At 36.2% G+C, this 25,271-nt stretch overlaps 2 protein-coding genes across 2 annotated transcripts; both read right to left on the bottom strand.

Annotated features, from left to right (window-relative positions):
• Positions 1 to 1,725: 1,725 nt before the first annotated feature.
• On the bottom strand, positions 1,726 to 7,865 carry LOC104902685 (hypothetical protein). The gene is made up of 10 exons (XM_010690551.4): positions 7,370 to 7,865; positions 5,645 to 5,736; positions 5,498 to 5,538; positions 5,133 to 5,297; positions 5,017 to 5,039; positions 4,835 to 4,906; positions 4,425 to 4,592; positions 2,834 to 2,916; positions 2,692 to 2,754; positions 1,726 to 2,410 (listed from the first exon to the last, which is right to left on the bottom strand). Exons 1-10 carry the CDS (start codon positions 7,611 to 7,613, stop codon positions 2,225 to 2,227), a joined length of 1,137 nt encoding a protein of 378 aa, XP_010688853.1. The 5' UTR covers positions 7,614 to 7,865; the 3' UTR covers positions 1,726 to 2,224.
• Positions 7,866 to 12,145: 4,280 nt separating this feature from the next.
• LOC104902684 (hypothetical protein) lies at positions 12,146 to 24,807 on the bottom strand. Its single transcript, XM_010690550.4, has 12 exons — positions 24,428 to 24,807; positions 24,166 to 24,309; positions 23,148 to 23,292; positions 22,107 to 22,585; positions 18,562 to 18,783; positions 18,139 to 18,459; positions 17,190 to 17,528; positions 17,022 to 17,102; positions 16,397 to 16,480; positions 15,925 to 16,293; positions 13,994 to 14,125; positions 12,146 to 12,482 (listed from the first exon to the last, which is right to left on the bottom strand). Exons 2-12 carry the CDS (start codon positions 24,298 to 24,300, stop codon positions 12,324 to 12,326), a joined length of 2,466 nt encoding a protein of 821 aa, XP_010688852.1. The 5' UTR covers positions 24,301 to 24,309; positions 24,428 to 24,807; the 3' UTR covers positions 12,146 to 12,323.
• Between the last annotated feature and the right edge of the window lie 464 nt (positions 24,808 to 25,271).

The raw sequence follows: 25,271 nt of genomic DNA, 5'->3' as shown, positions 1-25,271 counted from the left end.
GGCTACAAAATTCATGAACATTTGAAAGACCTCAGTCTCGTCTTCAATTAAATAAACCCAAACAACTCTAGAAAATCATCAACAATAGTCAAGAAATAACGTGTAGGGACCCCAAATCACAAGGAACTGTTTCAAAGATCCTACTTGCTTTATTATCACTCAAAGAAAATTTGTCTCTAGAATGTTTAGCACGAAAATAAATTTCACAAACCTTATTCAAATTACCCTTATGACCACATAGAGGGGGAAGTAACTTCACCACTTTCTCCGAAGGATGACCCGTACAACGATGCCACAATTCAAAATCCGTAGAAATTCCATTCACCGAAACCAGCTGCGCATTGTCACCTCCGTTGAAGTAGTAAAGTCCATCCTCTCTACGACCCGTTTCAATCAGATCCCTCATGTGGTCCTGAATAGCAACCATAGAAGAGTTAAATTGAACAAAACACTGCAAATCATTAGTCAGTCGTGCAACAGAAAGTAAACTACAACTAAACTAAGGAACCAGAAGTAAATTATGGAGAGTAATAGTGTCTGACAACCGCGCCAAGCCTTTATCAGTAGCAACAGCCGGGTTCCCATAAGGAAGACCAACAGAACACGAAGGTATAGAAACCAAATCAAACATGGAAGAAACCTCACCAATAACTTGATGAATAGCACCACTGTTAATAATCCAGGAATAGGAAGAAAACGTGCCACTGAACCTGTCATCCGAAATTTAGTAGAACCAAAAGTCCCCGCTAGGGCCAATTCCATTGTTCTGGCGTAAATAGAGTGGAAGAGGTCGGTGAAGGAGTCGAGGAAGAAGCAGCCCCGACCATGGTGGTGGCGTGAGCGTTGAGTGGCCCACGACCACGGCCAGCCGAAGGCTTAGAGGAGCTAACCTTGGGATCCGAACCTTCAGGATAACCAATGAGCTCATAACACTTACTCATCTCATGACCGTGTTTTTTACAGTGAGCACAAACAAGTAAGGACTAGCAGCGAGTGACATCGTGCCCACCTTATGATAGTGGGTGAACGTGGACGGTCGGTAGAGCTGCGGATGCGGCCAGCAAACCCAACAGGACCGCGCACAGCGAAGTCGAGGACATCAGCAGGCTTGTCCTCGGTGGGAGATTTAACCGAGCGAACTTGTTCTTCTTGAACAACGAGTTGATAAGCGTTGTCTTTAACCTCTACATCAATGGTGTTGAGAAGCCAGAGACAATCATAACAGTAACCGTGATCCAGTCGACATTGGTGTATGGGGCAAGGAAGCAGATCGTGCCATCAACGAATTCGTATTTGCGACGAGCCTCAAGAGCAAGTTGAACATCACTCACCCAATCATCATAATTATTCGAACGAAGCCTTGTGGGAGTAATAAAATCGCCTGGGCCTATCACTAGTGCCAAGGAAAAAGGGATATGTGATGTCGGTTTTAGAAGGAGAATTTTCCGGCGGCTTTTCTTGGTCGCCGGCCATGATGGTCGAGTGGAAATAGAGAGAGAAAAAAATGATTACGACTTTGATACCATGTCAATAAGTGTTTAGGGTTTAATTTGCTTGCCTTTCTCTATTGATTTCATCATGTATATATATTACACAAAATAGGAAACCATATAAACCTAGAAGAACTCCATACATAAGGAAACATATCATATACATTATTTCGTAACAGTTAGCAACCCTTTCATGTGCAGTACGTTCATTACCACAATAAGCTAAGCATGCTAATCAACATATAAAAGAGCTCTTTGTTTTTCATAAGCTCTACAAGCTTCATTAAAAATATCCTTAAACAAACCAGTGATATCCTTGCAGCAACCTCTAAAAAGTTTTTGCATCTCTGCAAGACTGCAACCAGACTTGGTAAACACACACAATGAGCGAAGCACGTGAAGTAGAGCTTGTCTGTCAGTGGTGTGTTTCCAAATTTGATGGCAACATTTCAAAGGAAAGTGTAATAACCTCTTATTGTTGTTTGCATCAATTATGATATTGTATACTATATTAGGAAGCTAAATGACATTCATATATTGTAATTTACCACTTCTACACCTTTGGTTTATCTGTTACAAGATATCATGATTTCATGCATGATTGAAGTATATTTACAAATAATTGGAAGTATATTGATGTATAATTATCATATGGCTTAGACGATGGCCGTCAATGATGGGAGGTCTTTCTATCGGCTGCAAAACCAAATCGATGATGAAAACACCAGACATTCTTACAGCTTCTCAACTGGGAAGCCAATAATAGACTTCACTTCTTTTGCTAAAGAACGTAGCTCTTGAATTTCTTCCTCGCTAAGTCGCCAACCGAGTGCACCAATAAACTCTGCAGCCTGTTCTCCATTTTTAGCTCCAGGTATAGGAATTACATTCTCCTGTGCTATTAGCCAATTTAGAGCTACCTGAATGCATGAAATGTAGTCAGAACCTTATTTAGGGACAAAAAACATGGTAATGTCTTCAGTTGCACTGGTTTACTACAGCAAGATTCCTCTAGGATTATCTGACATCTAATGAAACACCGAGACAGTATAAAGTAAATTCTGAAGGGAACAAAGTTTTAGTTTTAACCTCCCAAAATTCAAGATTAGAGGTTAATATGAAAATCCATTCCGAAATTCTTGGATCTGTTTTCTGACGTTCTTGAGTGATGATCCTTAAATCCACATCAAAAAAAACGTACCTGGGTGGGAGTCTTATCGTAGTTCTGTCCTATCTCCTTAATTCTCTTCACCAAAGGTTGCAGCTGCATTGCAAAAACAACATTTCAGCAGCAATCTTGAAGCCCAATATTAATCTCACAGTTCCACAGAGACTAGTTAAACCTGGGTCAGGTATTCTGAAGTGTATAAGCGGCCTCGAGGACCAGAAGGTGGATTTTCTGGTGTGTATTTTCCAGACAAGGAACCTGCGCAAACAAAACACAATGTTTATATCCCAAAATCATTTTGCAATATTGAAGGTTAAACTTAATGGCATCAAGAACAACCACTGCACATGCAATACAACCCTCTTGCAAGTTATAACCCCGATAAAAAGGTGGGATTTTGGGAAATCATGACAAAGATTAAACTACCTATAATAAATATTGATTAGTTGGTACTCCCTCTGTTTTATTTCATCTTTCTCACTTGAAATCTTGACACTATTCATAATAAGAGAGAATCTTCTCAACTCTTTTTGATAATATATATATATAGTCATGTGGGTTTTTGTTTCATGTGTTAATGAGTATTTTATTGATATTCAGTTATTATAATATTTAGTAATATGTAATGAAAAATATTTAAGGTCAAAGACGTGTGTCGCAAAACGCACCCAGGAAAGTGAGAATGTTAAAAAAAAAAAGAGGGAGTACTTGGTAAAGGTTTGTTTACCATATAGAATTTACAACGATCGTAAAGGATTTATTGTGCTATTGCAATCAGATGACAACAATTAAAAAAAGGAAATTTTGTTAATATATACCACAATTTAGGCACTTTTTTAAAATAAATATCTAGGTTGTCTGAAATTTTATATAAATACCAAGAATGACTTAATTTTTTTGAAATCACTACCACTTAATGGAATCTTGCAAAATATGTTCGTTTTGCTCCGTCAGTAGCATATGAAATTACGATTTTACCCTTCCCCCACCTCCGCCCTACCACATGCAACAATCATGCTTGCCATCATAACCGCCACCACCACCTATACCCACCCAAAAATCGACCCACCCACAACCACAACCAACCTATGTTGCTCAGACACAGATTGAGTATCTACTCTGACATGGGTACCCATGTGTTCGACTCCGCTATTTTGTAGAAAAAAGATAAGTTTTTAGTTTAAAATGAAATATTGAAGTGAAGTGTGACACGACACAACACTCGATTTTTTGAGGTAAATGAAGGTGTCGGCGTAAAATAACAACCAACTAAAAAACCACCACCACCTCCACCCACTCAAAAATCATCCCATCCCACCGCCCTAACCAACTACGAAACCATCACCACCCCCACCCAACAAAAATCAACCCACCCACAATACTAACCAACTATGAAACCACCACCACCTCGTAATGGTGGTTAGGAGAGAGAAGGGAATCGCAAGCCTAGTGAGTTGCGTAGTGTTTTGATGGTGGTGGTGGAGATTAATGGAAGATAAGAAGGTAATTTCACATGCCATGAACGAAGCAAAATTAACGGTTTTGCGAAAATCTATTAAGTTGGTAGTGATTTCAAAAGAAATGACAGGAAAATGGTATTGATATAAAATTTCAAACAACATAGGTATTTATTTCAAAAAAGTACCCAAAGTGTGGTATTTAATAACAAAATTTCCTTAAAAAAATGATAGAACCTTGAGTGGGAGAAGGCAAAGGCAGGTTGTTGAAGATGAAATTGGGAAAATGACACGAGTCAAAGCACAAACCTTGAGCAATTGGTGAATAAGCAATCAAAGTGATTCCAAGCTCGTCACAGGTAGCCTTGACACCATTTTCCTCCGGGAGTCTATATATAAGGCTGTAGTTTACTTGGTTTGAAGCCAGGGGAATACCTCTTTCTTTCAGCCGTTTGTAAGCATCACGTAGCCGCTTCTCTGAAATAGGAAAAAACCAAACAAATTGGGTAATTTGTTAGCCCAGGCATCATGACAGAACATATAACAAAATCCAGGTTTTCCGGTTGTCAGAACAAAATATGTATTGGAAAAAAGATTAAAGAGAGAGTTAAATTCAACAATCATAATCTAGTTGTTGGTTTACCCCAGAATTGATAGTCTGAAGTGATAAACTCAAGGCAAATGAAATATATTAGCTGATAAATTATTTATAGACATACCACTATAATTGGAAACTCCAACAGCCTTTACGAGTCCCTTCTCAACAGCATCACCAAGACCATCAATATACCCTGGAAAATCATTCTCACAATGAAGTAAGATTGTTAAACTTGAGACTGAGGAGACTTAATATCAGCTCATGAATGAATTGAACTAGATGATGATATTTTCGATGAGCAACCTTCATTTCCCCATATTCCAGGCCTGGAATTAGTGCAATACAGTAATTAACTTCACTTCCTTCACAAGGAAAATAATATAGATGTTGGCCACTAATTTTTTTAGGATCATGCTTACCAGTGTAGTTGATACAGGTCCACAGAAGAAAGACCTAGGCGACAGAGAGAATCCTTCAGGGCTTTGACTACACTTTCACGTCCTAATCTCCATGGTAATGCTGCATACTTGGTCGCAACTGCAACCTCTACCTCTGGATCCTTCTCTTTCCGTTCCTTAATAAACCTATCAAGCGGGATGTATTGCGAAAAATCAACAAATATAAGTACTTAAGTAGGAGCATAATATATTTCTCAAAAAAAATTGTCTGAAGACAGACTAGCTAGAAGCAATAAGTTTGTAGTGCCGGTTAGCTATTTGCCAACAAAGGGCTTATGTAGCATCGACTCATTGTAGGGATGAAAGTGTAAAATCTCCAGCATTACCTTCCAAGAAGAGTTTCAGAATTGATTGCACCCAGAGAAAACTGTATGTATATAAGAAAATCACAATGATTGAAGAACAAGAAAATTTATGCTGTTAGTGAGTAGAATGGAAGTAGTTGAATACTTGAATAGGATCAAATATGTCACCTTGGAGCCATAGACCTCAGCAGTGTCAATGAAATTTATTCCATTATCAAGACTAGTGTCAAATGCTGCCTTGGCTGCTTTCAACTTCCTGTCTGCCATATCATAATAATGTCAAAAGATATTTGCCCCAAAATTGCCCAACTAGAGATACATAAAGATACAGTAATTTCGGTATCATTTTCCAAATGTTTTGGGGATATTAAGATGGAGAACATCTATGACAAACAACAAAATGGGAGTTAAAACTATAGTAAGTATACCATATGATAAGGAATTACCAACATAGGTATTACATCTAATATCAACGCAGTTTAAAGTCTATACCAAGAGCTTGAATTATCAACATAGTCGAACCTAATCTCAAATTGTCTTGGGCTTTTAGGAGTAAATGAGAAGCAAGAAGACCGAAAACAAAGACCATAGAGGGGTTTCATCCTGAAACCATTGGTGGAAGGAAAAACAGTCCACTTGGATTATAAGCTGAAGGCTCTTGACTTCCTCTTTCAACATGGGACGATAACATATATTCACACTTGTACCTAACAATAACCAACTCCAAAGACTCCGTCAAAGCTCGGAGTTGTGTTAGTGCACTGGTTGATGTTTTGATTACCCACCAGGTACCACCCCAAGGCCTTGAGGCTTGAAGTACTTCATAATCTAGGAGATGCCTAATTCCCCCCACACTGTGCCTCAAAACCTAAGTAGTGACATTGCTCAAGACTCTACAAACTTCTAAGAAATATGGCCTTAATTTGGAAGCTTCTAATGGTGAAAAACAGATCCAAAGTAATCCACCTTTATTTTTCATCTAAAATATTTTAAAAAGGCACAAAAGCAATTGACACAGAAGTTTTTAGGAAAAGGAAATCACCCCTAATTAAAGAAATCTAAAGCCAATATAGTTCTTTAGAAATCCAAAGTTATATCCCCAAACAAGAACCTTTTTCCTTTCTGCCTTCTTTTTCTTCTTATTTTTCAATAACCCATAACCATATCCCATAGGAGCACTAAGGAAGTAAGACCATTGATGTAGACTAGTTTCTGATCCAAGACTTTGCATCCCTATACCTCTCCCTAATGAACTTCATCATTTCACTAAGCTATAATTGAAAAGTTCTGATTTTGAAATAAATAGAGTTTAGAGAGTTAAGAATGTAAACAACTCCATCCTATGAGTTAATTACACTTTCTGTTTTCTGACTTTCTTTTTAAGCTATACAGTGTTTGTAATACCATTCTTTGATGTGGGTGATGAAACATTGAAATTTGAAACCCCAAATCCCCCAGTGATATACTTTTGGAGCAGCCGTTATTAACCTAGTGATATTAGCATCATCTCCGATCCTAAAAGTCCTAGGATCGAGTCTGACCCTTGGTGACTACTTTTTCTTCTCTCATATCCTTGCTCTCTATCTCCCATACTTTTAACTTTTTTTCTATGATCATAGTGAACAGCAAGTCGGTAGATTAATTAAAAACAAGATATGTGTTTCCTAATTAAATTACGTATTTCATAGAATCAAACTCCACTATGTGGTTCTTTGGAGGTGAGGTTTCCTTATCATCCCTCTCTCACTCGATGAATAAATTACGTTTTTAGGACGTTACTATACAATATAAAAATGCGTATTTATGACGTTAGTAAAAAAATTTAGTGCGGTATTTAGCAACTCTGGAACAAGGATCATGATAGGAAAAAAAAGATAAATTGAGGAATTTTACCATCCCATTCAAAGTTGTTCCAGTAACTGGTATCACCCCAAGACCAAGCACCAATACCCAACTTAGTCACCTCCAAATCAGACCCTCCCAACTTCACCTTTCCTTCATTAATGGACTTCACTGAACTAGTTGCTGCATTATTTTCTAAAGACGAAACTGCCCTTATTACATTTCTGCTTTCCTTGATTCTCTTACTAGCACTTGTTCCATACAAACACCAAGCACCATTCAGCTGTAAAGCCATTATCTTCTTAATTCCACCACAAATTTCACTTTTTGCTTCTAACTTCTTTCCAGAAACTCTGAAAAGTAGTAATATTGCAAATGCAAGCTCTGTTTTTCTTTTATCTCTTATGTAGTTTCATGGAGAGATTTTGGATTGGACCCACACCACACAATATTGTTTTGTTTTCTTGTATTTGTGGGTTTAAATTCATTTTGATTACGTAAATGAAGGCATTGTTGAAATTTGGAGGTAAGTTTGGATTCTGGTACAAAAAAATCTGAATAAAATATGGTCATGGATTCAGCATGTAGGCGTTACTTTGCGGGCCTACTTATTTGTGGCGATTACAGTTTAGATGAAACTTTAGTACTTCCTCTTTCGTCCTCTCTTCCTATATATCCTTTTTCCTAGGGATGGCAATGGGACGGGTCTGGGTTGGGTCCACCTGGACCCAGACCCAGACCCGTTTATTTTTCACAAACTCAGACCCGTCTCAGATCCGTTGGGTTTAGATTTTTCAGACCCAGACCCAGATCCGTTGGGTCTAGCGGGTTCATGGGTCCTTACTGGGTCCTAAATGGGTCCTTCTTAATTTTAAGTTTTCATCACATTTTTGAATATATGTAATCAAAAAATTTCGCCCTAATAGATATAGGTTCTTGTATCCATGGTTAAAGCATTCTCCAAAAAAAAAATTAAGAATTAATTCGTAAAATATTAAAATGTTACAGCTTACAAAGTTACATGTCTTAGTGGAGTTACAACACTAACGAGTTCACAAAATCACAACTCACAAAATTTTAGAGTTTAGGTAAAAAAAATTATAATATGTAAATGGGTCCACGGGGCGGGTGTGGGTCTAGCATATGTGGACCCAGACCCAAACCCGGCCCATGCTCTCCGGGACCCAGACCCGACCCGGACCCATTTGGTCTAAATTTTTTGAACCCAGACCCTTATAAATGTGTCGGGTCCTAGCGGGTCTGGGTCGGGTCCAGGACCCATTGCCATCCCTACTTTTTCCCCTCATTTGACAAAGCGTGGATTATGGACTAGGGTGCACAATGCTCTGTGCACCCAAAAAGAGCATACAATTAATATAAAAGAACACGAACTTTTTTCAATAACTTTTCTAGTTTAAAAAAGAATACACTGTAACACTCCGTCCTTTGATAAGACAAAATAGAAAAGAAGTAGAGATGATGAGAAGGGGGTTACAAAAATCAAAATAAGGGAATTAAAGTGGGGGTTACAAGACGGTTATAAGCTCTTCAACTATTCTTAAAAAAATAACTCTTCATTACTTAGCACTTTTCACCAGCATATTTGGGTACGTAAAAAGTCGAACCTTGCTCGAGACATAAATAGTCCACAAAGCTAGATGCTAAAATAACAAACGGAGATGAAGCACGTAGTTTAGCCACTATAAAATATATAATTTCTAATCAAATAATTTATATAAAAATATAATATATTATGAAGTTGACAAAATAATACATATTTATACGTTATAAAAATTTGAATGATAAAAAATTCTAATTTTAACGGCAAAATAACAGTTAAGGAAAAATAACGCGAAAAAAGTTAGGAGCGAAATTTCGGGGTGTTACAATACACGGCTTAAAATTAAAGAACGTGTAAATCTATATTTATAAAAGAACAAACGTTATAATGAAAAGAACATATAATAAATGAACATCTACACTTAAGGTAAAAGAACATATACCTTTTAAATTTAAATTTGAAAAAGGAATCTTTACTTGCAAAATTTAAGGAAACAAATAACAATAATTTTTTAAAATTATAGACTCTAAAAATGATAAAACGACGTAATTTAGAAAAAGGTGCACCATGCTCGGGTGCATGTACTTATTTGCGCTCATTTGAGGTCTTAGGAGCACTGATATTCCCATATTTGATACTAGAATTTTTTGCACGCGATGCGTGCTTGAATTTTTTTTTGAAACAGAAACTCGATTTTCTTCGGCATAAAAGTCAAAACTTGAACATTTTAGAAAAAAAAAATTATATATCATTGTAGATTTCAGAAAATGTCATTGCGAACATAATAATATTCTGGAAATGCGCGAATATTGTTAATCTAATCATGATCTATTAAGTTATTAGCGTTTTAAATTTATTTTAGTTTTTTCCCTCTTTTGTGAGGAGCTTCTCTTCTGAGTTATAAAAAATTTATTAGATCGTAGTATTGTGTAGTTATAAGCCCATAATCGAATCCGCGCAACCTGTATGATATATGGCACGAAATATTTTTTTTTCTTGATTGTGGTTGTGGGAACTGGATATCGTAACTTCTTTTTGAGGGAAAAAAATGAGGAATACAGTTTGCCAAATATATCCAGCTCTTAAATTTAACAAAGTCAAAAATACAAACACTATTTTGTAATTTAGAAAGAGAAGGGGGCAAAAATTGGCATTTCAAAAGAGGACACCATTGCTCCCCCCTTCCCTTATATAATAAAGATAACAAAAATTATTAGAAGAGACGGTCTAATATAAAAGTAAACCTAGTAATTAAATGGATTAAACTAGTCACTGAATGAAATTAACCTAGTCACTATTGGACTAATTCTCTTTTTAATATTGGGTTAATCTCTTTTTAATATTGAACTATCATTGCCTAATCTATACAAATATCCTTATGGAGTTTTAGTTCATGTAATCATGTACAATAAAAAAATTAAGAAATTGCATAATATAGGGTTTGATCCCAAGACCTCAAGTACATATACTAAAGTTTTAACCACTAGGCTAGTTGTATTTAGTGTTATCATCATAAAGTATTATATTAATAAATGAAATGTTTTATTACCCGGGACATAGCCCGAGCCTAATAACTAGTTTTAATTTAAAAGTAGGCGGTCTCCTACAAGACAAACTCTTGATATAGAGCAAATTGCCTAATAGTATGACATTTCTGTAATTTTTATGATAAAAATTAATATTAAAAAATTATAAATTATAGAAAATTAATTTTTTGTATATATTCTTATTTGGGGATTGTCAGTTGGAATCTAGTTGATGTATTAAATGACTAATATATTATATCTTAGTAGTTGGCATCGTCTAATCATATCAATTGACAATTAGCACTATATCATATCTTAATTGCATATTATCATATCAAGTGAATGTTATATTATATTGTATTGTATCAAGTTGCTAGTAAAATTACAAAAATACTATGATATGGGACAAGTTGTCTAAAATCTGATATAGGAGAATATTTTATCTCATTTGAGGGTCTGTTTCTAATTTTTTGGGAAGTCGTTCAATATGATATGTAACCACTTTAGTTTCAAGAGTTCATGCTGGCCTATTGTTTGATGATCTTTGAGCAGGATGTTCTTCCACAAAAGGAAACATACCAACCTTCCCATCCCGTGTCATTTGACCTAACATGTTATATGAAGCCCTGTGCACAACACCTACAAAAATTGCTCATTTGGATGTAGATATAATTTCTGAGTCTTTTGATGCATGTAAAACCACTTTTCATCGATATAGATGAAATTGAACATGTCCTTAAACTTAGGCGGCCCTCCCGATGTTAGTGGATGCTCAAGGAAACAGAGTATCCAGATTAACCTTGCTATTTGATTTTGTGGGGTTAAAAATGGACGCATTGAATTGGTAAGAGGCATTTTAATGCCCCTTTTTACTAGCCTACAAACAGTAGTTGTAGATACTTCTAGCTTATTTGCCAAGTCCCTTAGATTGCTTCTATGTTTCAATGGAATTGATGTTAACATCTCCTCTGTTAAGTAGAATTGCTTTCTTCCAACTTTACCTACTATGTTTTTCCTTACATTTACTTGCCCCGCTCATCATTTTGCTTCTTGGCTATATTTCATATGACACTTGCAGTTTTCCTACATACATAGAAGTCATTTTAGGGCACTCATGTGCGTGGGGAATATGAAACTCTATTTTTTTGAAATCTTAATACATGGTCTTATAGTGGTGAAAAACAAACGCTTCCTAAGAAATATTTGGTCCAAAATCATATTCTAGCATCAAATTATGGATATCCCCTTTGGAGGGACTTTGATGAAAAAGGTCGTCATAGCCGAGGAAATCTAAAAACAGGCAAAATTAAATGATATAATCTCAAACCTCAAAATATAAACCCAGAACACAGAACCCTGTATCTCTAAACCTTAAAAGTCTAAAACCATAGAACCTTATATTTTAAAACCTAAATCTTAATCCATACACATTTTTTAGAAGAATAGAGGAGGATGATATCATTGGTAATAAAACTTGTGGCATTTACTATCATCCCTTAGAGCTACTAGATATATTAGCATTGCTTCTGATCAACACTAAATCCTATTTGATGCCTTTGCATATTTTCATCAAATTACTTCATCTTTCTAAACATATACAATATTTCATTATTTCTGATTTCGATCAAGTATTATATTATTTAATTCATTTTTACAATTGTTTGAATAAAAAGATGAAAATAATTAGTTCATTTTTAAAGCGAATATATATTATTGAGATAAACATATTTAAGCTGTGTATAACACAAATCATAGTTGAGTATTTAATAATAAAAAACTCCAGAATAAATATTGTGGTGAATATGGCATTCTCCACTGAAAAAAATTACCCTTGTTACAACAAAACTCTTGCACAAATGCCTAACCACTACAAAATTGGGATCTTAAGTTAGATACAGTACTGTCTTTCTGCACTCTATCATCTTACGGTAGGGTTACCATGCTTTGATTTTTTGCCAGAACTTTTACTCTTTGTTCTTCGTTTTCGTCCACCTTGCGCTTTCTGCTCTTCTTTATCATGTGGATCTACTTCTTCAAATTTGATTGGATCAATGATCATGCCAGACTTCTTCACAACCTGATTAAACATTCTCAATGTCACTAATATTTCTTTGGAAAATATGACATGAATAAAAAGTATAAAAAAACCAACTCTCATCCATCTTCTTAAAAGATTCTCGACCACACATTACTCAAGAATAATCCAAAGTTTGGTTGGCCCTTGTTAAAATAGTCGCTTTTTTAATTTGAATCTATGGCTCACAAAACATATTAACAATTTGGATTATTTTGATAAGGTATCCCCGAACTTTGAATTACAATTCAATGTAATCAGAAGTTGATGATATCTAAGCCAATTTATTCTTTTCATTACTTCAATACGTACTAGATGATTTAAGTTGATTATGAAAAATCAATAGTAATAATCCCAACTATAGGTGATTTTTTTCTAAATGATCCCAACTATTAAACATAGAGTAATCCAAACTATTAACCTAATCTTCTCAAAACAGTCCAACCACACATGGAACTAGTAGTATCGGTTCATTTGTTTTAAAAAATTAGAGCTGACGGCTCTTTTCTCACATTACTCTGCTTTCCTCTTGGCAGTCTCACACACCTGCAGTTGACACTACAACTTTTGCTTCACAGCCAACCAAACATAGTCGTCGGATCACCAAGCAAACCATCACCCACGAGACTAACATAGCTATATACTCTACCTATCGCTATTCACCAAGCCACCTCCTCATCTAGCCTTTCCCCTTTCCTCTAGCATGTCATGTGTGATTCCTTTTTTAGGGTTAATTTAAAAAATCGTAGTAGTACAAAAAAAACCAAGCAGCAGAGGCAAAGTATTCGGCTAATTGGTATTTATTGAACTACGCTCCAATAATGTCTCCAGAATTTCAAAGTTCTGCCTCATTGTTTGTACTTTGTAGAGAGTTGAATTGATCTATGAAGTTGACTAGGATGCTGAGAGCTTCATTGATCATCATAGGGACATGTTTTTGGAAATTAACATATCGTATGAGGTGAATTTAAAATTCATGAATATTATCCTCATTCTGTTTATAATTTTGAGGAATTCATATATTATATGCAGCCTACTTTTGCAAATCATATATAATGACTAGTTGAGTATTCTAATGTGGATTTGTTCTTTTGTGTACTTTGTTGTTTGTTATGTGATACTTGATCTTTAAAAGCAGGAGCTTCTTGCTTTGAGCGAGTGAAACAATGGCTGGGTATGGACTACAGAAGGCATTAGGAAGCTAGAGGCTTGGCACTTGACAAGGGGGTAGATCGGAGCTAGGTGGGGGAAGGAGGATTGCTGGTAAAGTACAATAAATTAATAAGAACAACATTGAAGCCCAATCAGATTATAACACATGAACACTTTAAACAGTTGAACAATTTAAGAATAAAGTGAGACTGTCTTAGGAAGGAGAGGATAATCTAGTTTGGGTTATTCTGAATTAAGCAATAGTTCGGACTATTTTGGGAAGAACGCCAAAAATTGGGATTATTAAAGTATTGATTTTTTAACATGATTATGACATAGGGTGGGGTAAGAGATGAACTCACTTCAGGCCTGGTAAGATCCCCAGCAACTGATACAGGGTTAAATTCAGGACCAATTGGCATTCGAATGCTCCGTTCAAAAGCATCTTTTGATGCAAAAGGAAACGGCAGTGTCTTTGCATACAGTTTCTCACCCTGCCAGATCCAGAAACATAAGACGCATTAGACAAGGTTCATTTACACAGATGGCATTATAAGCAAAATACAAGGAACATACAATATCCCCGCCCAAAAAATAAGGAAACAATAACAAGCAAACAAAACTCATGACAATGTCTTTCCAAATATTAAAACCATTTTATTAATACAATAAAGATTAAAGGATACTTCAACCACTAATACAATCCATCTATGATCATTCCCATGTCATTAATGGCATTGTCATAGATACTTGCATCTTCTTCATTCTACATACGGTGAGGAATAATGGCATCAGTTTAAAAACATACAGAATTACATTGAGAAAACATACAGAATTACAATTCGTGATTCATCCCGTGAATAATGGCATCAGTTTAAAAACTTGAATTCTATTCATATCAGGGCCCAAACTAGAAAATTGACACCAAAGGCTTGACAAATGACACAAGACACCATAAAAAGGCACCTCTTCCTTCAACAATGACATGAAACTTGAAAGATACGGAATGCTTGAAAATAACACAGGGCACACTATAAACACACAGCTTTAAAAAAAACATAGAGATGTGACAAATTAACATTCACACAGTATAAAAATAACATCAACACGGACACATCATTCAAAACATTTAGGCTAATTCACCATAAAGGTCAGAAAATGGATATTTAATAAAGAACAAAGATTTTTTTTTTTTAATCCTGTCACTACAGATCCAGACGTATGCAGTGGTACTATTTGCAAAAGAAGAGAGGGAAATCACACATGATATCACCCCTCCAATTTAATATAGAGGACTCAACAAGTTTTGCATATAGATAAAGAACTCTTACTATCTCAATTATTCTGATAATTAGATTGGTAAAAAATGAAGGTTAGCCACAATTAGGTAACAAGAAAAACTCGGGCATAAATTAGGTAATAAAAATGGATCTAAAGACAATTGGACCATAAAGTGAACTGAGCTTGCCAAATCAACATGTGGCTCATACACAGTAGCTATTTTTCGTATTTCTCTCATCATGCCTCATTTACCCGTGATTAAAAGGCCATGTCAATCTAAGATAGACAAGTAATATAGCACTGGTTTTAAACGTGTGTTTGGATGAAGAAAATTGAGAGGGAAGGGAGAGTGAGGATCCATTTTCCTAAGGGCGTGCTTGAATTAGGGACATAGGGGAATGTATTAAGAGGGTCATAGAAGAGAATAATGAAGAGAGTGAACATAAAAGATGGTGGTAGTATATGACATTTGTGATCATTTGAGAATGAGGGACGGATGGGGAAAATTATTACCCTCATTTTGGGGTAATAGTTATCAATCATCCCGTAAAGTTATGTATCGGCCCCAAGCGAGGGTAATAATTCCACTTTCCATCCTCCTTGCATTATCACTAATCATCCCTTCTATCACCACCTAAACTCATACTCATTGCCTTTTGAATTATCTTCCTATCTCCTTAATGTTGGAAAGATTTGAAAAAAAAATGTTACCACATACCTTCCATTCTTTCACCTCCATTGTTGCTAACCGAACACAACCATTAAACTAATGAGTGACAAATTATAGTGCATTGACATTTCAATTGATGATGCAATAAGAAAAGTTGGATGAATCGACAAATCATAGACATTAGACAGCATTTCCATTTCAAGAGTACCTGATCTCATCAAGTACAAGACCTTGTCATATAACCATTTGACAATTTGTCAATTATTTACTCACCACATAACCTTGAACACTGGAAAAAAGCTGATGAAAATTGTAAAAGATTGACAATAGTACAGCACTCACCTTCTTATCTATCTTCTCAGAGATGATTACATGTTTGAGACGAGCATCCTTCCTTTTGTTCAAAGCTATTTTTCTTTTTTGCTTGGCATTTGCATGCTCTTTTAGCATCCAAGAAGGCAAACCTCTCTTTTTCTGGATATCAGTCCATTGGCCCCATCCAGGAAGAAGAACGGGCTTCTCCGGCTCAGGATTCTCCTCATTCAAAACATCCTCTTTAACCTTTTCAAATTCTTCCTCCACATCATCCCCCGCAAATGCACGTTTTATTAGCTCCTCATTACTAGGCAGTTCATATGCTTGCCTCGTCCCTGCAGACAACATCCCATCTATCATACGACCACCACTATCTGTATCGCTGTCCTCCACTTCCTAATATTTCAGAAACAAATGCAGTTACAGCAATGACAAGTCAACAAGATAGTCAAATCAACATGAAAGACTCGATCAAGCTAATCATTTAATGGTCATATACCTCTCCATGATCACTGCTTACAGAAGGTTTTGCAACCTCTGGCATACTATTGACATTGGCACCATAAGTTGAACACTTCTTCATCTGCATGCATGACCATCAGAGTTAATATAAAATAGATTTCAACATTTCAGCAGCCTATTCCCATGTGTATAACAACTAAGAGGGGGTTTTGATGTCACTATGAGCTCAATAATCTCCCAGCCCACCCCATTCCTTTTTTCTCCCCCAAAACCATCATACAACTTGGATTCAGCAATATATTAGAATTATTTTCTTTTTTCTAAAGCCTTGGGCAAAGGAGGCTTATAAGATGAAACAAAGAGACAGGAGAGAGGAGTAAAGGAGGAAACATAAAACATTTACTTGTTCCACGCCTCCTTTCTTACAAGAAGAACAGATAACAAAAAATAATTTGAATTAGGAACAAAGTTATCACATAGATTGGGGCAAGGAGGAGTAGAAAACTAGATGATATAATGCATTTGGGCAGGGTAAAAGGAGAGGTGTTGTAAGCAGCAAGTGAAGTCCATACAGCCTTAGCTGAAAAAGGAGACCTGCACGTGGCAGTGCAACTGTCTCCACCAAACAAGCAAGAATAACCTACACACTGGATAACTCTAACCTTTTTCCAGGAACCAGATGTGAAAACAGAAACATTATGACTCGTCCTTGGCCCAGGATTTGCAGCTACATCAATAACACTCTGCAAACACAACAGTATTTATCAAGCTGAGAAATAATGACGATACCCTCCAGAAAATGTAAAACGGAAAGAGAAGAATCCAAATACCTCTATTGCTGAATTATCGCCAATATCCAAACCTTCACGAAGTACATCCAAATCAATATCAATATCCTTTTCCTTGTTTCCTTGCCAAGATTCCATATGAGTATCATTCTTCTCTTCAACGATATCGTCATCATCACTGCCAAAATTATGAATATCTGGTCTATGCTTAATATTAGCCTCCTCAACCTTAGAGGTGGTTGTGCCAAATACTCGTCTACCACTTGGAGTCCTATCTTTCAGACCCTTCGCTGCAGTCTGATTTAATGATAATTCGTACTCCTCAAGAGCATGTTTGGCTTCTTCAATAGCAGTCTCCCTTCGTTTCTCCAATCCTCGTACCTATTATCAAGTCAAATCGAGTGAAAGTGTGAGGCATATGGAATTATTAAAACAGAAAGAATCAAAGAAATAGACTAGACGAAGTAGCTAAAGAAGCAAAGCAACTACCCTCATAACTCTTATTAATCAAGCAGGTGTTCTGTACATATCCAACAGGTCTCAAATAATAAATTTCTGCCAATTTGCTACTGATATTATACTTCAAGAGAGTTTCAAAGTGACAAAGACAACCATTTCGTGGTAATGATAGCAATTATATAAAGAACAAACAGGAGGAATGATATCATTAGAAATACCCACTCAGCCGGCAAGAGGCAATGACACAAAGAACAGACATTTAAAAAAAAACACAAAAAGAGAAACAATGACACAGAACAAAACAGCAGGAAGAAACATTTAATCACAGCCAAAACCGTCAATCAACAGGACAAGAAGATACGAGTGCAAGAGAAAGTAGAAGCCATGTTTTATCTTCTTTTCCATGCCATGCACTTCTCTAATCCTTCTTAGACTTCTCAAGATTCCATTTGGAGCAAGATAGTGCCGGAGTACATTGATAACCAACTAACATATAATTAGGCAAACACCAGGATTAAGTCGGAACACATACCATGAAAGGCAACGAAAGCACCCCTGAATTGGGCACTTCAACTTCTTGTTCCATAATTTTAATTGTTTTTTCCTTTGCCTTAGCTAATAACTTTGATGCACCCTCCTCATCCGAACTGTCAAAATCCTCATCATCTTCACAACTACTATCATCACTGCTGCTGCTATCCTTCATGGTATTCATTTTTCTGGTCAGAAGATTATGAAGATGCAACTGTTCAGCTATAGCAGCTTGAGTACCTTCATCTTGTTTACTTAAACCACGTTCAAGAACACGTTTAGCCCACTTGCCCTGGTTTTTGTGCCTCAATGTCATGCGTGCCTAATCATTCAAGCCAAATCACAGAGATCAGTTATTGGGAAAAAAATTGCATAAAAGAAAAATACAACTTAAAATGCAACAGTAGCACATCACTGTTCATACCTCTGCTCGTTTTCTTTCTTGTTTCTCAGCGAGCTCTCTAGCAGCTTCAGGATCAGTTTGCAAATCTAAAGGAGCTGCCTTCAATTTTTCTTTCTTTTTTAACCGATGATAAGTCTTAGACTTGATCTTTTTAATGTGCTTTGCTTTCATTTCATGACGGAAAAGAAGACTTCGCATTTTAGCAAGTCTATCCTGGCGGTCCTTCACCTCTTCCACGGAAATCTGTAATCCACATCACACAAGGAGCAAATTAGTTTCTCAATCAAGTTCTCAGTGATGCAAGAGCAACAACACAGACCAACTTATAATATATTGAAAATTTGCTGCCCAAAAGGCCCATACTCCTTTCAAGACATGCACAAACTCCATGTTTGATAAAAGGATCGCACACCTAGCGTACTTCACCTTAAAGAAAAGTCCTAGTTGCTACTTTGTCTCGAAGCATCGTAACATAGCAATGTTAATTGTTAAATCATCATCATTTTCAAAAGGGAGCCAGCAATCCACTACCACTACAATCACAAAATATATGTAGATGGACAGCAAATCTTGACCATAAAAGTTAATGAGCCACAGGATATGTAACTGTCTGAAACAAACATTCATTGTGCATTTTTCCTCACTTTATTTTCAAATCTTAATTATCGACAATGCACAACACTTTATGACAAAAGTTGCAAGAACTATAAAAGACATCCACTTAGAATAAAGACGACATACTTCTTGATGGGCATCTTCAACTTGCAATATACACAATCTAGTTGAAAATCTCTTGTGTTCGGGTTTGTTCTCAACTTAATAAAATAAGTTAAAGTTCAACCAAAATCAATTAAGTTCAGCAAAAACCAGTTACAATTGAGCAATAATAAGTTAAGTTAAGCAAGAATAAATTAAGTTCACTTCAGCAAGAATAAGTTGAGTTCAGACAAGACAAGCCGAGTTCAACAAAGATAAGTTGAGTTCAAGTTTGGCAAAATAATATAAGTTGAGCTCGGCAAGGATGTGTTGAGTTTGGCAAGGATTAGTTAAGTTTAGCAAAGATAAGTTCATGACAACAGGCCCTACCCTTAGTTTCCATCTGCAATATGTTCCTAACATGTTAGGAGTATCATGCTAATAAAGACTTTCTTACTATTGGGCCTAGCCCGGGTTCATCAACAACTAGGACTACATAAAGAACAGGGGCGTAGTTGGTTCCAATTTCTCTTTTCTTTGCCCTTTACATGCATAATTGGTCATCCTATGACATGCAACCTTATGTTTCACACAAAGGGAGGGGCAAGACCAAGAGGAAAGGTGAAAATTTACGGACATGCACAAACACCAGTTTTACAATATTAGCTGGAATTTTTTTTCAGAAAATGTTTTATTAGATTTATGATAGCTAGTCTAGCACAAATATAGTTTTCCAAACTTCTTTTGAAAGAAAGTTACTTTCTCAATTTTTGTTTGAAGAAAAGAGAGAAACCAAATAATTCAAAGAAATAAACTTAAGAAAGAAAAATGTGGAAATCCAAAGGATTGCTAAAAATCCCACTCCTTACTCGTTAAGTGGTGAAATAGATCTTAACTTTCCTGAAATCCTGTACATTCTTTGCAGATGCCAGGTGGAACAGGATACAATTTTACATCAAGTCTTGATGGATAGATATGAGGCTAAGTCAAGAGAGTAATGGAGCAAGTACGGGTAATAACAATATACATGCCGCAGGTAATGAAATGCAGGGTTGTTATTAATATACACCGTAATACACCATAAATATTACTCGCTGACATTCTTTTATGTTTGAATTTTGATGAGTATCTTAAGAATAATTAATGCAAATCTAGAACCCTATTATATATGATCCACCATATTATTCAGCCACCCAGCTCTTTAGCCTTCTCTCTCCTATACTCACTACATAGTCCATATCATAACTATTCCCTTCTCCTCACACAATCTCATTCTCATTCTCTTCCTCCCCCTCCTTTCACTTCTCCCACTCTTAGACTTCATATAGGCTCCCCAATAGATCTGCCAGCTTTCCCCACAAACAACCATAATTTGGGTAACAATTTTTTCTTCAGCATTCTAATTTATGTTTTTTTAAGCTACGCTGTCTCTTTGTTCTCTGATTTTGCATGTTATCTCTAGTTTCTCAACAATGAATGACAAATTTGTTTTTCTAAGAGAAAGATCACCCTGCGGCCTGTATTTCGATACTATCAGTTAACGCTAACCCATTGCTTATACTTTTCACCCAGTAGGTTGTACCATTAGCCATAGCAACTTAGCAACAGTTGCAATCTGCCACATGTGTGTACTCCCACCGTCCCTAATTTAATTCACTCTGGGATTTGGCACACAAATTAAAAAGGAAATCTTTTGGTCACCTTTTCCTTCGTATGTCCACAGGATAAAATATTAGGGTGTGTAAGGGTGTAATCCAAGGATGTTACATTAATTATGTATGATTAAATTGACCGAAAAAAAAAGAAAAGTGAAGTTTACTTAGAGAATAGATTTGCCATTGTCGACCTTCAATGGGCAATTGATAATCCAGCGGTGCGGACTACATTAATTTCGCATGTATTGTGAAACTGAGGTAGTACTATATATAAAGAGGCTAAATAGAAAATATATATAATTTAGTATACATATATCTTTAATCATTAGGTTATACACAACTTCATCTGTAATTAATATATTTGTAATACTCAATACTGCTCAATATAAAACTCGATAATGATAAGCATACTTGAAAAGAAATGGTGAAGGGGCTTGAATCATAAATTGGAACTTCCATTGACCCTAGGCGTCTACTTGCTCACAAGTCATAGATATGACTCCCACAAGGCACAATGCAACCTTCAGATTCAAAATTGAAAAGCCAAAAAGAAGATTTGCCCACTCATGATGATATAAGTAATGTCTAGATGGATCTAATTTGTCAAATAATGCCGAGCCCCACAAGTCAGATCTCAACGAAAATAAGGATTTGGACGTGGATAACTAGGCCTATCAGCAAAATGGATAAAAAAGAATCAACGTAAGCGTGACCAGAGCTCTTTTCTCTAATCGAGCTTTCTAAACAACTGTTTTATTGTTTCCTACAGAAAAAAATACCCCCGCTTCTAAAGGCAAATCTGGCTCATGTCAAAAATTACTAATGCAAATTTCATGTATTGACTCTGGTCACCTTTGCCAGAAACTTAATCATTCCCTCTTTTCACCAAAAATTTGCAGATATATATACAGCCCAACAACCAGAAAAGGAAAACATAAACGAAGAAGGCCTTTTCACTAGTAACTTTTAACTAATTGCCTATCTGGCCATCTTCTACCAATTTTATCGGCAATGGAAGACAATAGCAATCAGTGACTTTGCTGTCTTCTCCTTCAGACAAAAATGCGGTTCTGTAATATGTATAGTAAGAAAGATTATAATTTAATAGCTTAACCTGCTTCTCTTTTATAATACCTCTACTGCATTTTGTTTCAACTTGCGAGTGCATAACTTTAAAAAAGAAACAAGAAGCTCTTATTAGTGAACAGCTCCTACCTTGTTTAGTTCAAGAAGTTTGGCACCGTCACTCTTGAAAGCTTCCTCAACCTCTTTGTTTTGTGATATTGATGCAATTGCCTTCTCAAAATCAGTTCGTGGTTTGAATTCAGAAGCTATAGCTCCCACGCTTGGAAGCCCCATATCATTACCTTGATCAAAAAAAAGAGTGGGAGCTTCTCTGTTTCTCTTCACAAGTGGCTCCCATTTAGTAATATCCTTCTTTGTATGGTCATATGCTGCCCCTCTCTCCACCCTCTCCCGTTCTGGCCTAGATAGTGGAGCTTGAACTGTTTCTCCTTTCTTCTCAACATGCTCAATCCTTTTTCTAAGCTTGCTATAATCAGAAGTTCCACGAAGAGGATCCAAAAGGTCTTCAATACTGATCTGACCATTTCCACTGAGGACATCGCCAGTGGGGTTGAATTCAGATTCAGGATATGCCTCTGAAACGACATGACTTCTCTTCCTCTTCTTGCCTGATAAACAAGTATTTTAGAAAATCTACTTTAGTAATAACTTACTTTCTTATTTACCAAAGCTGTTTCAAATTTAGTAAAACATGGAACTAAAAAGAGACAGCATCAGGGATAAGTTACCACAAGTAAACAATAAACACCTTACAAATACAAGAGCATTTCAGCCAATATTGCTGATAGCACCAGAAGATAATGCATTTAATTGCCAAGGGAGGAAACAATCAACGTAGGTCCAGACACTATGTAGTGGAACTATTTTAACAAGAATTTATAGTCCTGTTCAAATTTTCTTTACATTTGTTCTAGCGACTGAACTAGATAGATGAAATGAATGATAACATATCTTAGTTGATGTTATTTTTTAAATGTAATATTGGGTTAAATTACTAGTTATTGGTTGTAATTTTGAATTTAGAACAGTGTATTGAAACATTTAATCAATTTATCTTGTCTTTCTTCTCCATGACTGTGAACCCACGTGGATCAGTTCTGGATCCGCCATGGGCTCAACTTAAAAGGAAGGTCCTTGAAAGACACCATAAAACCAAAATAGCAAATTTACCTTCAAAAGCTTCAATTGGGATTCCAGTAATATCATTAAGCATTCTTGCATGTCTTCCATCATCATTCTCTTTGTCACCAGCGTCCTCATCTTCCTCTCCACGATCTAGATCTTCATCATCATCATCAGACGATATATCTTCATCCTACATTAAAAAATAAGTGGAAAAATTAAAAGCTGCAAAATGCAGTGAAAGAAATAACTCACTTTAGTCAAAAAGATAAACGCCCCCTGCCCCCATCATAAGTAAAATACCGTATGTTCTCCAAAAAACAATAGAAAAATCAAAATACTAGGATACAATGTTGAAGTTAAAAGTTAAACACCCCAACTCTGTGTCAAAATTCCAGTGGCTAAAGCATGCTCTCATCCCCCAACCTTTCCCCAAACAAGGTATACTTTCAACTTCAATCTATGCCACCAGATATCATGATATCATCTACAAGTCTAATGCTTCAGTGCTTCTCTCACACTAAAATTCCACCAATATGCTTCAAGCTTAGTAATTTAGTAGTAGGGTACCAACAAAATGCAGTTCATATATTTTTGACATAGACTATTTATGTCAGGCCCAGGCCTCATAATGTTATATGAAGGACCGCATGCTCCGCAACTTGTCTTCCACTTAAACAGAGTATTACCAAGCAACAGCACAGTGACAACCATGGCAATTTAAAAAGTCAAATATGCCAGCATTAAATAGTTTATTTCTTACAATTGAGAATTCAGAGCCGTGAAATACTAGTAAAACATACCACCTCTGTATTATTTTAGTTGCAACGTTTAGTTTTGTGGCACTATTCATCAATCAACTTTGTTAAACTATCTCGCATTATTATATAAGAGATTCTTTCTCCCCTTTAAATACCCCTAACAAGCTAAATACCATTAATTTACAGCATAAACACACCAATCCAGCTTCTAGATAGCATTAATTCACAACACAAACAGAAATTGATAACCTAAAAAATAACAATTAAACAACATAAAAAAAGATAGAGAAAAATAAAGAAAAAACCTTGAAGTTCTCAGGAAGCTCGTACTCGAAATTAACAACATGATCAAATCTTCGATTCTTTTTAGACTCTTCTTCAGCAACCTCTTCCTCATACTCATAAAAATCGTAGCCAGGATACATGTTCTTCATCTTCATCGAGAAAATCTGTAAGGAAATTAAAGTAGATCTTAAAAATCGCAAGAAAGAAGCTAAGATTTTTAAGTTCAGGGTTTGTGTAGAGTTTTATATATACAAAATATAATAATGAAAATCAGCCTCGAACCTCAAACTTCGCACGCCACACACTCGCACACCATGCGTCGCACAACCAGAGAACTCGCGCACGCCAAGCACGACAGCAGCAGCGACGATTCGTCGCTTGTTGCACCAAGCTTGCACAGTTCGTCGCACAGCGCGCGACTTCGCACCGCCCAGCCAACCTCGACACCCTCGCTCGCACGCCTCGCACAACCTCTCACACAAGACCCTCGAACGCACCCACGCACGTTCGCACAACACACTCGCACAAGACGACCCGTCGACGGCTCGCGCAAGTCCTTCGAACGCCGACGAGGGAGAAGGAGAGGGAGGAGAAAGAAAAGAAGCGGCTGAGAGAGAGGAGAGAGAATTTGAGAGAAAAGAAAGAAGCGGCTGAAAGAGAGAATTCTAATAGGATTTGTTTATTTTATTTATTTCGAAATTAAAATAACTCAAATCATAATATAATTAGGTATACTAAATAGGTTGTTTAATTCAATTATAATTGTGAGTTTATCCAAATTGTATTATTTTTTCGTAAATAATATTAAAATACTTTTCGATTTTATTCTTTATATTTTCTTATTTATAAAAAAAAAATATGAAGTATTACAAATGAACTTAGCGATGGTGGTGATGTGAGCTACGGTTTCATGGATGATATAGGGAATTTCGCGTTTAAGATAAGCAACAACGATAATTCAGTTTGGCAGAGCTTTAACTATCCCACAGACACCTTGCTGCCTAGTCAGTTAATAGAAATTGCTCCTAGGACTCAAGCAAACTCAGTTCAAAAATTGCTCAAGCAGTTGCTCCTTATCAACGTACATGCTACTATATTGTTATTTGATCTTTACTCTACAAAAACA

Source organism: Beta vulgaris, chromosome 9 (assembly GCF_026745355.1).
Source record: "Beta vulgaris subsp. vulgaris cultivar EL10 chromosome 9, EL10.2, whole genome shotgun sequence".
Taxonomy (NCBI): Eukaryota; Viridiplantae; Streptophyta; class Magnoliopsida; order Caryophyllales; family Amaranthaceae; genus Beta; species Beta vulgaris.
The sequence above is the reverse complement of the archived record's forward strand: the minus strand, read 5'-3'. Positions and strand labels throughout refer to the sequence as shown.

Coding starts and splice junctions, on each gene's coding strand:
- LOC104902685 (XM_010690551.4), bottom strand. CDS start 7,613: ATGGCTTTACAGCTGAATGGTGCTTGGTGTTTGTATGGAACAAGTGCT. Junction 2,917..4,424: donor TTATTCACCAATTGCTCAAG/GTTTGTGCTTTG, acceptor TTGTTTGCGCAG/GTTCCTTGTCTGGAAAATAC. Junction 2,411..2,691: donor ACGATAAGACTCCCACCCAG/GTACGTTTTTTT, acceptor TCATGCATTCAG/GTAGCTCTAAATTGGCTAAT.
- LOC104902684 (XM_010690550.4), bottom strand. CDS start 24,300: ATGAAGATGAAGAACATGTATCCTGGCTACGATTTTTATGAGTATGAG. Junction 18,784..22,106: donor AACTTCTTGAACTAAACAAG/GTAGGAGCTGTT, acceptor TGTGGATTACAG/ATTTCCGTGGAAGAGGTGAA. Junction 17,103..17,189: donor GCGATAATTCAGCAATAGAG/GTATTTGGATTC, acceptor TTGTGTTTGCAG/AGTGTTATTGATGTAGCTGC.